Raw genomic sequence first — 13,666 nt, 5'->3', positions numbered from 1 at the left:
AGACTCAGTAAGAAAAAATTAGCAGTCATGATTTTTAACGATAATGAAGGTAGCGTGATCGGAGCTTAGAATACAGGAGGTCACGCGAGAGATTACACATAAATACAAATATCTGGGCGTATAGATAAGCAATGGGACCGAGTACCTAAGGTAACACGAAATATACGTGACGACTAAAGGTAACAGGAATGCAGCAGTGATAAAAAATAGGGCACTGAGGAATTACAAGAGGTATGATGTTGTGAGAGGATATGGAAAATGGACATGGTTCCTGGTGGGACCTTCAGCGATTCGATCTTGTGCAAAAAGTCAGAAGTTCAAGCAAGAATAGAAATGAAGCAGCGTGGAATAGATTGGCTTGCCTTAGGAGCTCACGGGAATACAACAAATTAGGGAGTACGAGGTCATATGGGATGGACGTCATTTGAGGGCAGGGAAGCTAGCAGAAAGATAAAAATTGAGAAGCGATTGAGAGAAATGGGGTAAGAGCGTTGGGCTGGGAAGGTATTCAGCTACGTGTACATGAAGAATGTAGATACAAAATGAAGGAAGCGAACCAGAAACTTCAAATAGTTAGAAAACAGTCGTCGGCCAAACCAAACGGAATGATCGGTTAAGAAGAAGGTGAACGAAGCTGAGACTGTTATTTGGAGAATCGTCATAACTAAGAAGTCCGCACTAGAAATCTATCGAACTATTAAGCAGGAAATTGTCAAGAAAAGGTTCTATGATAATACTCGTGGTAGTTATTTATCGTTTGAGGTTAGGACGGGAGTATTGCGAACCAAGACATATGAGGCCAAATACGAAGGGGTAGATACGCTATGTAGAGCGTGTGGAGAGGAGGAGGAAAGTGCCGAACACTTGATATTGTTCTGTGAAGGGCTTCACCCTACAGTTCAGGATGATGCTGCAGTTTTTCAAAGCACGGGGATTTAGGGACAGGAAGGGAAAGATAGTCCTTCAGCGGGTAGAATTTTATAGAAGGAGGTTATCTGATTGGTGGCTAAAGTCAAGACACGAGTGAAAATTAAACGCCTCAATGCAAAGTACCAGTCTTCAACCACACTAGCTGAAGGGAAAAAATCTAGTTTTGGTTCACTAAGTATTACGTCTTGGTGGCGTTAGCCAACACCAGATCTAAATGGTACAGCTATATCCATCCAACCATCCATCCATCCATCCACCCATCCATCCATCCATCCATCCATGTGGTTTAGTTTGATCGGAGCATGATAGGATGGCGGACAGACAGACAGAAAGACAGAAGGATGAACAGACCGACGAATGAACGAAAAGACGGGCAGACGGACGAACATGAAAGCAGTGCTTATACTATTTGAAGTTTTTTCGTCACTCTACAACTTGGATATAGTTTTCTCCATCGTACTCCTAGAAACAGATGGGAATGGCACGCAAAAAGAAAACTCAATAGTGTTCACAGCCACAAAAGATCACAAAACGAAGACGTTTCTCGGGGTAAATTTCGTTATTAGGTACCACGTGCTCGCACTGCTCAGAAAATAATTATAATTGCAGAGCCTTGTTCACTCTTTCAGTGTCATTGGGATGCTTCAACATCACGTTTAGTTGCTCGAAAGGGCTCTGCGTTTTTTAGGCTTCTCTTACCGTGCTCTGGAGTTACCATACCATACACTGTAGTGTTATACGTGCCCACAGTACAGACCATTTTCACAGACAGTTCTCTGAGCGCCGCCACAGGAAACCAGCGCTGAAAACCACCCTTGCGGTGAAAGCGAGCACTTCCCAGCTGCAGCCGCAGAAGAGAGTGGCGGCTGGTAGAGGCAGTGTGGGCGTGCATTGCTGTAACAAAACCAAAGAGCGCTGGCGGTACTGCTGCGTATTCATGTGCAACGTTATGTAAATATAAAAAGTACGTATATAGAAAAAGGGGGGCGAAGAAACACGAGGCGGCGTCGCATCCAAGCGGAAAATTCTAGTGCTATCAAGCATAATTAAAAACCGAAATGATGCGTGTCTGCTACATTTGTTTCATAGAGAGGACGGCCACCAGTGGAAACCAGGGCCAAAAAGTTGAGTTTAAAGGGCTTTTTGCCTGAAACAAAGCGAGCGTATTATGAAACATAAGACATATGTAAACGTTTCCTTGTTAGTCTGGCCCGGTGGGCGTTGAGTTGTGCACTTCAGGGCTAACAAATTTTTTATGCATTCATCCATCTGACCACCACCACCAAACTCCATCTGATGCCCCCACTTGAAGTGAATGATACGATAGGCCGGTAGTCTTTGTTTTGTTTAGTTTTTTTTGACAGTTGCGTGTAAAAGAAAGCTGCCTTGCCCATAAGCCTTGTGCGGGGCCACATTCACCTACGCCCATGAGATACTATAAAAATGCTCTCGCGGTGAACACTTGATGCCAAATGCCTCTGTTTAACTTCATTTGTGCAAAAGACAGGGTTCTTGTTACGAACAAAGCAGTGGACTACTCGAAGCTTAGCTTTTTAGAGTCACTCGATGTGTTAAGCGTATTTTTCTCTGGCTGCCGTGGCTAAACAACAACTAAATTTATGCCTGGTTATAGAAGCCTCAAATGTCTTCATTTTTTACTCGTTTAGTTCACCTAAGACACAGTTTCAGTTTTTGTGCTTGCATGTTTCGCCTTAAAATGAAAACGTCTGTTCAACATCGATAATCGCTAGGCTTTCATGTGGCAAACAAGATATCATTTTAAGGTACGCTGTAGTACACGTATCAAAATTGCGACCACTTGGAGTTCTCCAATGCGCACATATATCTTGTTTCACGGGTGATATTTTTATATTTCTCTCGCATCGAAGTGCACCCGCCGTGGTAGCTAATCTATCACTCGCCTTCAAGGATAGCAGTGCAGCACAACACGGGCTCGTCTGCCACAGTCGTTTGCTTGATCAACGTCCCCCTTCACACACATCGCGGACAAGGCGTACAAAAGATGCCAGGAAAAAATTGGCACACCTACCGCTTACTCTTCTTTTCTATTTGTTTCGTTTTACTGCTGATGTTGGCAGTGTGGTATCGTCGCAGACTGGCCATATCAAAGGGGGCATGTGAGCCAGCAGTATCATTAGCCCCAAACCCAGCACACAACCAGAAAATGAAGACGAGGGAGTTGCCATCAGGGCACAGCATTGTCCCCTTGATACCCTATGTATAGACGCAGCCCGCTTTGCAGGGCTTCACTATTTTTTAGTGCTTTGTGTGAGAGAGTAGCCTTCGGACCAAGTTATTTTTCTGAACAACAGTGCAGTATTACTGACTCAATGGCTTTTCGAGCATTTATTTCCAAAGTTAAGCGTGGAAGGGGCGCGCGAGCGTGGTCTCAGAGTAGTACTCTGCGGCCAGTCGTGTGGGCGTGGCAAGCTGAGTTGCATCGTGACTCCCGGGCAGGTGCTCTTTTATGGCGGTCTAGCTATTCTGCGCTGGTCCGAATAGGTATGACGAAAGCTGCTCGAGTTTTCTCTGTTTCTAGTTTTACAGAAAAAAGCGCTTCATCTGGTTCCCGGCACACGTTGGCTGACACCTCCATGGAACCATCTGTAATGCCAACGAGTTGCGCACTTCCGGGCGCGAGGTAAAACATTACACGCTGGGCGAACCACTCGGAGATAGAGGATAACCTTTGGTGTTATCGAGATTCGCTCCGAACTTTTCAAGATCATATGGTGGTTTTGGGATCTTCAACCCCACATATATATCAATTAAATTTTCAAGAAGTTCGCTAGCACTCTCACTTGGAACAGCAGATGTTCCTCCTCCCACATTAAACTCTGAACAGAGCTCAGTCTGTCACGTTACGTCAACTACATAGTGAGGCACACGCTTCTTCACTGAAGCGCCTAAATATATGAATGGTAGACAGCCAGGCCGTCCCCGCTGTGACAACTCGCGTTGCACTTTGCGTTTTGCAATACATGCTGTGGCAATGTCCTGCCCTGAGCGAGATCCCCGGGTCTCCTTCAACTTGGGAGGACTAGCAATTTCTTCTCACAACCAATGAGGAGCAAGATCAGCTACGGGCTATCAAGAGAGCCTTGGCCGACGAAAGGCATCTCCCCGTTCCGTCGTGGGGGCGGCCCGCCGATGTCGCTCCCTGAGCGGGAGTGAGCATCGTCTCTGGAAGTAATAGAGTTCTTCGCCTGCCTGCCTGCTCCCGAAAATGCTTCACCGTGAGTTTGACATCAGCTTGTGTACTCGCGCGTGTAGCCCAGCATGGGGGCGTTTTAAACAAGAAGGTTTTTCTCTCGGTAGAAGAATCGCGTACTTAAAAGAAGTGAATCAATAGGAGCGGACAAACTTCTTGGTATCCAATATCTTAGTAACAGCACATTATCTGATAACTTTTCTCTGTAATGACGATTGAGTAACATGAACTACACATAGAATTGTAAATGTGTTTCCGCTTCCGCTCATTTTAGGCCATTCAAGGGAGATTTCGAAAATAGGAGAGTCAAGGGCATGCCTTGAAAGTCATTGTAACCCGCTAGCTCAGCGGTGGCAAGACACCGTTTTAATATGAGTAATTTGTTTAGACATACAGTGCTGGATGTGTGTATATCTGCTACAGCTTTCTTTGAGAAGCCTAAGCATCTAGGCACATTTTAATTGAGATAAATTTGTTAATCCTCTTTTAGATACCTTATTTTTGCTGGTAAAACCAATCTCTTACCTTATATATTTAGCCTAAGTGTACATAGAAGTCTATCGTAAAATCATTTTTGCTGTCTGCTACACATTTGGTTAAGGTATTGCAATGCTTTCGCATCACGACTACCACGTAAAGCAAGCCTAGGTTGTAAAGAGCTTCGCCCCTAAATGTTCCGCCGGTGGAAGAACCACCGACCGCTCAATCTATTACACGTGGCATGTAATGACTTAATGACGAGGTATGAGTTTTTCAGAATGCTCACGGCGACGTATTTACATGAACCATTTAATGCTGGTGGTCCGTTGGTCACGAAGTAACTTGGTTTCATTAACAGCACTGAGATGAAGCGAAGAGCGCCAAGGCAACCTGCTTTAACGTTTTAAAGGTAGTCGCCTCAGCGATTCTTACGCGCGCTGCCGCCACGTGAACTTTGTCAAACATGTTATCCGCACCCGTGAGCACTCGTTAATCTCGTGTAGGAGTGCTTTCTACGTCTTGTACTTTCATGCCAAGTTCAAGTTCAATTTCCAGAGTGCACAAAAGTCACCTTGTTCCGTAAAGCCTCGTTTGCTAAAGGAGCGCGCTACAGAAACGAAACAACAAAGCAAAAATATCGCTGTTTTTGAATGTTGATTGTGTACAAAGGTTTTATTGTGTCATGGTACCTGAGCGAGAACTTTACTCCGAACTTTGAATTCATCACATACACAATCTGCTTTATTCGCTGCGCGCTACCTCAATATGTGCTCGTTCCATGCACTTTTCAGAACCAATGGCTAACAACAGGGTTTATGATTACTTCTAGATGTAGTAACCACCGGAAAAACACTACGGAGCTAAAAATTTTACAAAATAATGAAGAAAGTAACCAAGCCTTCCTATGTTTTCTGCGGAAACTCACGTACCATCGCTGTTACACATCACGGTGTTCACATACCGCGAAAGAGTACAATTGTGCTCAATAGAAGCAACCTTTAGGATGTCCCTTCTTCCACACTTTTCTCCCAGTATACTGAGTTGGCAAGCCTTGTACTGCATCTACATGCACAATGCAGTGAAAAAATACAAAGAGAGACACTGGAACAAAGACTCCTTGCTTTCGTCGAACATTGAAATAAAGCTTATATCGTTACCACATGTTGAACAATAACTTCCAACGGAAATTTTTTTTGGTGGCAAGTAATAAAAATGAAGTTGGCTTTGTCCTTCACCCACCAAACACAGTTACCTCTTGTGCTGTCATCAAAGCCAGAATACTATGGTGTTTTTCGTAGTCTGTCAACGAAGTGCATTTCTTAACTTAATATACGAAGATCATAACAGTCCTATTGCAACATAACCACAAAAAAGTTAAACATTGACAGCTGTACATCTTTCTTATATGTGCTAAAGGACACTGTTTTTTAACAGATCTTGACCTAGAAAAAACTTGAGATGAAGCTGCTTCTAATGACTCTGATGTTGATGGTAGACGTATTACCAAATAATGGGTGTAAGTAATGCATACGCTAATAAATAAGCTGAATAGTCTCCAGCGTTTTTTGAGAAGATATCATAAAAATATGAAGAGCATGTGCACTGCAGTGTTTGTTTTTTCTATTGATACAGCAGTTTTGTCAATGAAAGTATGATACTGGTGTAGGCAATCATAAAGCTTTGATTTCCTATAAAGGGATTCAGAGTACCAATGGGCTATAAGCTATGTACGTAGGGAGTCTCTGAAGTCGTTGAAAAGAGGTCCAGACCTTCTGGGTAGTTGAAAGTTGATCACGTAGCTCTTCTATTTTATACCAATTTTGCATAATAAGCGCTTGTTCTATAAAAATTGTCGCACGTTGCAAAGTCTTATAGCATGCAACTTACCTGGACCTGGAGAAATCACATGCTAAGAGACATACCTATAACGCTTATCACGCAAAAAATGACATTGTAGTCTGGACCGACGTGTCTCAATCTTTCAGACGCTTTCCACGTTATTCTGTTATCTCTTCTTTAATATCCAGGGGCATCGCAGTTGATCTACAACTGTCGATAATAAAAAGACTGGCGACTCGCCCCAAGTACCTGCGCATAGGTCAATAATGTACACGCCCAGCGTAAGCTGTATGTTTTAATAGCCAGTAAACAAGCTCTGACATTTTGCCCCTCCTAAATAATGTTACCCATTGTTTCAATAACCACAGCGGTGGAAATTCGCATCAATCACAGTTTTTGTGCTGAAAGATGTCATTGCAGTGTGTTCCTATTTTTATACTATTATTCTCTCTTCACAAACTCTTTATGTACTTTCTTGTAGTCCTCAGCCCAATGAGGTTCTTCACAATATAAATGGTTTATCATATGAAGAGAAATTCGCTCCCGCTATTGCTGAATTATTCGCAGCAGTGCAAGTACTGTACTATGTATCTACATATGCCGTTTTATGTATGTTTGCTGTGGCTCACTTACAAGTTGGGCTAGTGACATGCTTGAGAATACATATGCTAGCATAATTAGCTGACTTGTGAAGCAATGCGATTCTTACCAACAGCACTCTGGCGCCTTATCAATGGCTTAAGTTTGCACAATATTATTGTGGCATTGCACGGCAATACTTTGCAAGTGAAAGCAAAAACAGCGCTATCAGATATGGGCAAATATGCTCATTGATGCATTGGCAGACCCTCTTCAATTGCTAATTTGCGATCAGCACAGTTTTGTTGACGTATTATATCAACAATATTTTCACTAAAACTTTTTTTAACGCACTCTATAAGGCGTATGTTTTTTTAGGAACAAACTTGTTTAGCTTAGTGCGTTATTCGAGTGTCAATCTGCCTGGCAACACAATGAAGAGGTAAGTGCTAACGACATTTTATGGTAAACAGCAGTGGCCACACAAGAACATCAATGTTGAACGATTTTGTATTCAAGAATTGGTGGTCACAAGTTTCATTGATACAAATTTGAGCAGTTCAGAAATATTGTTCTTGTACTTTGCTTTATCCTGGCTTAATAGCATTTCTGCATTCCGTACAATACTGCCTGAAACATTTCTAAGCAATCGTTGTTACTCATGTCTGTGACTGCGCGGTTGCCACTGCAGTTCTGCTGCCTAGCTAGAGCTGGCCTATGTTCCGAAAGGACAACAGATATCCTGAATTCACAGTTACACTTGAGTGCCGTTCAAGTTCAGCGTTGCTAAATACATGGTGAGGGCCTATCTTCTTGTGCATTCTTTGTTAATATCATGATTACGCCAACCAAATCCTTCTTGTAGCAGTGAAACACTTGATAGTGTTTTTTTATTATGTACATGCTGCGGCTGTTACCGTCTTGAGCCTGAGGCCGAGAGTTGCTCATACTACCTTTTCGTCGCCTTCAAGGTGTACCGTGAGTTAGCGAGAGCGAAAACACCTACGCACCGGTTCCTTCAACATAGGCCAGCTGCACACTTTCTTCAGCTCCTCTTCAGCCATCTTTTTTTCACACACATCCCTTTCCCCGGCTACTCGCGTCTGGCAAGAACAAGGCATCATATAAACTTTTGTAGCATGCACAAACTGTCCATCGTTGCATGCAAGCAACAGCCCAGCTTCCATCTGGGACCACACACGTGAGAATCAATGAGGTCAGCAAGCAAGCCGTTGTGTTTAGCGTTGACTGGTTTTGTACAGACACACCCACTATCTCCAAGTTTTCCAAATATTTAGCAGACTTTCAGTTGTTTGTGACTTAAAAATATTAGAACGACGGTGAGTCGATATCCAATATCTGACAAATGTGCGAATTGTAGTAAATAAAAATAATGAGATTTGGCGCTCATGAGTCGATTTGTTCCCGTGACCCTGAGTCGCTATCACTGATAATCTTTTTCATAAGTTTCTTGGAAGTATAAGGAATGTTGACGTCTTTAACAATATCCCCGCCGTGGTAGTCTAGTGGCTAAGGCACTCGGCTGCTGACCCACAGGTCGTGGGATTGATTTCCGGTTGCGGCGGCGGCATTAACGATGGAGACGAAAAGCTGTAGGCGCGTGTGCTCATACTTGAGTACACGTTGAAGAACCCCTGGTGGTCGAAGTTTCCGGAGCCATTCACTACGGCGTCTCTCATAACCATATGGTGACTTTGGAATGTTGAGCTTCACATATTAAGCACATATAAATATTTTCTAACCATCATTTCGTGCCTTTTGTTCGTAACGCTAACCTAATGACTTCATAAGCCTTAAAAGCTATTATGATGCGACTGAAGTTCACTTATTTGTCGACGTAATCTACTGACTGCCAGAATAATAGCACAAAAAATAAGTGACAAATTAACAGTATACAACGAAGTGAATAGCCCGAGCAGCACATTGCTGTCTTTGAAGATGATGATGTTAGAGCGTATGCTATTGTGAACACTCAATAGATAATTGTCTTTCTTGGTCACACAGTGGTTGTGTATATTATCGTTACCACTCTGCGGTACTGGTGATGGTGCTGGACGTTTACGTCTCATGCACGGGACGACTTCACAGACGGACACTTCGGGTTGTACCTCGAAACCTGCTGCTGCAGTGGATACGCCTGTCTGCTGCTAGAGCCACTGCCGTCAAGGCCTTATCATCAAAGCTATGTCCTCGGCACGTTCCCAGCCAGGGACTCTGTCTGAGGAAATGACAACTGGAGGCGCCTCACTGGTGTCCGTTGAGCAGCTTCGTACACACACACACACACACACACACACACACACACACACACACACACACACACACACACGCACGCACACACACACACACACACGCACACACACACACGCACACACACGCGCGCGTTGGCATACAGCGCTTTAACGTGAACTGAGAATCTTGAGACCACATTCTATTTCAAATCCAGAACGTTTCTTAGTCGCACGATGTCGTGCTTCGGTGTCGGCGTCGTTTACACCCCCAACTGCACATGCAAGACTTGTGTCATGCTTCGTCTCATCCCCCACGAACGTGGGTGATGGCAAGTGGCGGAATGCGCGTTTAGAAATCAGTCAAGGGCGTCCTTAGTACTCTTTGCTTGACTCGAGTAGATGCAATATTAACGCGATACATCGCCCCTCTCGTCTGCAACGGATTTACTCGAGTTCCACCCACGAGAATATGTGGGCGCCATCAAGTGAGCCCTATAGGAATGATGCCTCTATTACGACCAATCAAACAGTGTCTCTATCACCGTCTTTGCTGTGACTGCCAGCTTGAAGTTTCTGCACGTCAAGTTAATGCATATGTCGACTTGAGAAAATCCATGAAACACTTGTCACCCCGCAAGAACACGCATTGATTTCTGTTGAGCAAATTGAGCGGAAAAAGAAAAAAAACAAACAAGAAAACAAGGCAAACATTTCTTGGCGACGCTGTATCGTTTGTCATTTTGTCGAAGTGCTACAATGCATCATCTTTGAAGTCAATTTGTTTTGTGATTACGGCTAGCTACATATTGCGTACAGGACGGTTCTGCTTTAGACAGCCACTTATGAAGTTTAAGATATGTGCTTTACAGCTCAGTGGCGTAACCCTCTGGATGTCCTAAACAATGATGCCACTATCACACCAGGGTCAAGCACTCTATAGCTGTAACACGCAACCTACGAGGCATCTCCAACCCCACCCAACAAGTTGAAACGTTTTTAATCAAGCTTTTGTTGTTTATTTCAAGAAGCTCGCAAGTATATACTGTGGACGCATGAAAATCCTGATCAGAAACTTTGGTTTTGATTAACTATATGTTGTGAGATGTGTGTTAATTGCGTACACAATGGTTGTAACTGAGTTCCAAGGCTGCATGGCTGAGGTTCAAGATCCCGCCGCTGGCCAGCTGCCCGTGCCTATATGCAACAATGTTGATCCAAGTTTGCTGCCTACACAGAAGAAAAAGATCTGAGACTTACGATTCAGTTTCAGGACTATTTATTTTACCGTAAAACGCCGTCGACGAAATATCGCAATATTAAGTTTCAAACAGCAAGTCCTGTGCGCGAAAAAAATGCGTGCCGGCTCTCTCGATCCTTTCGCTTGCCCTCAATTTCCCACGCCAGAAATGCTTCTAATCTTTCGTGAGCACTCCTAAATTACAACTTCAATTCTAGCTAAAAAGGTTGATGACAGTTATTTATTTCAATAAAATGTGCTCCATTTCAGCCTCCTTCCTTTTGCGAAATGTCTACTTGAACATCGAAGCTTATTGACACACATTGTGTCATTGTCGTCGTATACGTAGTAGTAGTAGAAACAGAAGTTACCACGTAGGTCAGCTGGTTGTAAAAAGCTTGAGTAAGGGAATAAAAAAATGGTAACAATGAACTTTTGCGTTCAAAGTCATCATCATCATCATTGTAATTTTCATGTCATAGAACTACCTTTTCAGGGTGAACAGCAAGGTACTGATCAGAAGATTAGAGAAAATGGAGGTCACGTCATAGAGCTCTGAGATCCACCCAATTAAATATTTCACTAAGAAGGAGTTCATAATATGACGCTTACCTGTTCATGATAACGCGTCTAATGCTCGGACGTGTTATTCGTAGGTCGCAGGTTCAGCCCCTGCCCACAGCTTGTTATCTTTTCATCCAACATTCTTTCTTCATATTAGGATTACATGAACTCTTACTGAAGTTCTCTCTAATTTAGTTGGCCTAACAAACAGCTGATTGTGTGTTAGATCTCAATAATATACTCAAAAGGAAGGAAGATACTTAAAGGAACCGCACAAAAACAGCAACAGCATCACTATTCGATGTCATTATTAGCGTGCAAGTGCTAGAGTTTTTCTCACTGCCTCTCAGCGTGCCCTCAGAATGAAGAACCAAGTCAATGCTTTAGCCACGACTTCGTTCCTCAAGTGTACTGCCCCAACGTCGAGCAGCAGGAAAAGTGGCATTGCAAAAAGAAGAGTTACATGCAGTGCGTTTGCAAAGGGAATCTTCATAGAAGAGACGATGGCAAATGCGTACCGGAAGGTGAATGTGGTAAGCGAGTTTTGAAGTTTTTCTAAAAATAGATAGTTTGTTGCAATCAAAGTAGCTTGAAAAATCTAATGATATAATAACAAAAGATGTTGGTGACAACATATTTGCGGACGTATCCCGAACAGCCGCATAAAATATATTACCTGGCGGAGCATGTTGTTCCCCTTTGTGTATAAAGCCGATTGTCAGTTGTACGATCGCCGGTTGAGCAAATAATTCGGTATGACGAGGTGTTAAAGTGTTCTTGACGGTTTCCCTGTGCTATCTATGAAAACATATTTCAGTTACAGGATTTTTCGTACAGTGAATTCAGTAAAAATACGTTATTTGTGGACCCGGGCTGATTTCTAAATCAATCCTAATATGTTTTGAGCTCCACAGCGCTGACGTAGCCTATGAAAGGCGCCCCCCGATTCACGCATTCATTGGCAGCAGGGCAACATTGCTTGTATATGCTGCGTGGTCAATGGAGAGCGGCTGAGTGGCAGACCAACGCGAAGTATGTGTGCTTGAGTAGCTGCGAACTATCATACTAGCTAAATGTACCCAGTGTTCTTCTGAAAACTAAAGAAGACGCCAACAAAGAAGTTGTAATGTCAGAGTCAGATTCAAGCGATGCATCTTTACCTGAGAATGTCGGAGTATTAGAAAGTTGTGAAGCTTCATGTGACAGCAAAAAGCTGTACCAGAGGCAGGGCCCCTAAACGTAATTTCTCCAGCTGCTTTGGTTTTTCTAGCGCTTTACGGACATAAATGAAAATGAAAGTAGTACGTTTTTTTAGAAATTATACGCGATTTCTGGTTCACTTTCCGTATTATAGTGAATATCCAGTTCTGTGAACTTTCAGTTAAGTGAAATATTTAATGGACATGTCCTATTTCAGTCATAACAGAGTTCACTGAATTGAAATATTCATAACGCCATTTAGCGTCCTTAAACATCTGAAAGTTCATAGCCAAAGTGAAATGGTAGCATATATCGACATTAGTTTACTTGAAATTAGGGGGCACTAAAGCTTCACCTTTAGTAATTGAAAGCGATAGCAACAACCTGTTTTTATTACGTGTTTCAAACACTTTTTTATAGTATTTAATAAATACTTGCGCAATAAAGACAAAATCAAGCAAACAAAAGTACAATCAAATCACCAAAGTAAGCGCTCAAGCGTTACTCATAAACACTAAATGGCTAACACAGCGTGAGTTCCTCACATGAAGAGTTCTTCACATCGTGTTATACAAACACAATACGTTATCTTCTGCCAGCAGCGCTTGATGAAGTACCATATTATATGTTTTTCCTCATGGGTATGCACAGCTTGTGGAAGACACGAATGCAAGACCGCAATGCAGAGCCCGCAACCTCTTCAAGCGCACACTTCATTCAAATGGCTATCTACCTAAAAAACATTTACGACGAGCTAGACTTTAGACCAGACTGGTACTCCGTCTTAGAGAACTGTTTGACCTCACCCCTTTTTTTGTACGTGTTTGAAACACTATAAGTGCATTGAAATATTTTTGAAATTGCTATGCACCCACTGTACGTGGCTTTAAGAGAATAGGCGACGTAGCGTGTGTGCTTTTTGTATTGGGGTACCAGCTTTCAACCACTCAGCCATTAAGATAGTATTTAAATATAGATATTCCTATTTTTGTTAAGCTACTTGATTCTTGGCTAATCCAGCAGGTTGGGTTTGAGCCAAAAATTAAGTGTATACATTTACAGATACACATTGTAGTTACATATTCTGACTCCGTTGACAATAGACGCTTGTACACGCTTCATAACTGTTATATTCTATACTGCATTTGTTGAGCATGTATACAAGACGAGTGTGTTTGCGAAACATGAAATCTACTTTCACTGCATTGCCAAGCAGAAGAAGAACTTTGTACCGTTTTCACAAACAGAGGCGTGGTCGTGTAATAGAACATACACTTACCACGCAAACGACCCGGCTTTGATCTCCACTTGGGCCCAAACAACCCTAGTTGAGTCTCCACTCTGCTCCAGGAT

The 13,666-nt window shown here is 42.8% G+C and overlaps 1 protein-coding gene across 3 annotated transcripts in view; it reads left to right on the top strand.

Annotated features, from left to right (window-relative positions):
- The window catches only part of LOC119185478 (uncharacterized), a 228,456-nt gene that overhangs the window by 116,109 nt on the left and 98,681 nt on the right, over positions 1-13,666 (top strand). For all 3 annotated transcript variants that reach the window (XM_075868323.1, XM_075868324.1, XM_075868325.1), the window contains 2 exons: positions 6,077-6,158; positions 11,464-11,646. In XM_075868323.1, coding sequence (XP_075724438.1) covers positions 6,101-6,158; positions 11,464-11,646 — 241 coding nt within the window. In that variant the 5' untranslated portion in view covers positions 6,077-6,100. The remainder of the gene's footprint in view (positions 1-6,076; positions 6,159-11,463; positions 11,647-13,666) is intronic.

This window comes from Rhipicephalus microplus, chromosome 7, assembly GCF_043290135.1.
Source record: "Rhipicephalus microplus isolate Deutch F79 chromosome 7, USDA_Rmic, whole genome shotgun sequence".
Classification (NCBI taxonomy): Eukaryota; Metazoa; Arthropoda; class Arachnida; order Ixodida; family Ixodidae; genus Rhipicephalus; species Rhipicephalus microplus.
The sequence above is the reverse complement of the archived record's forward strand: the minus strand, read 5'-3'. Positions and strand labels throughout refer to the sequence as shown.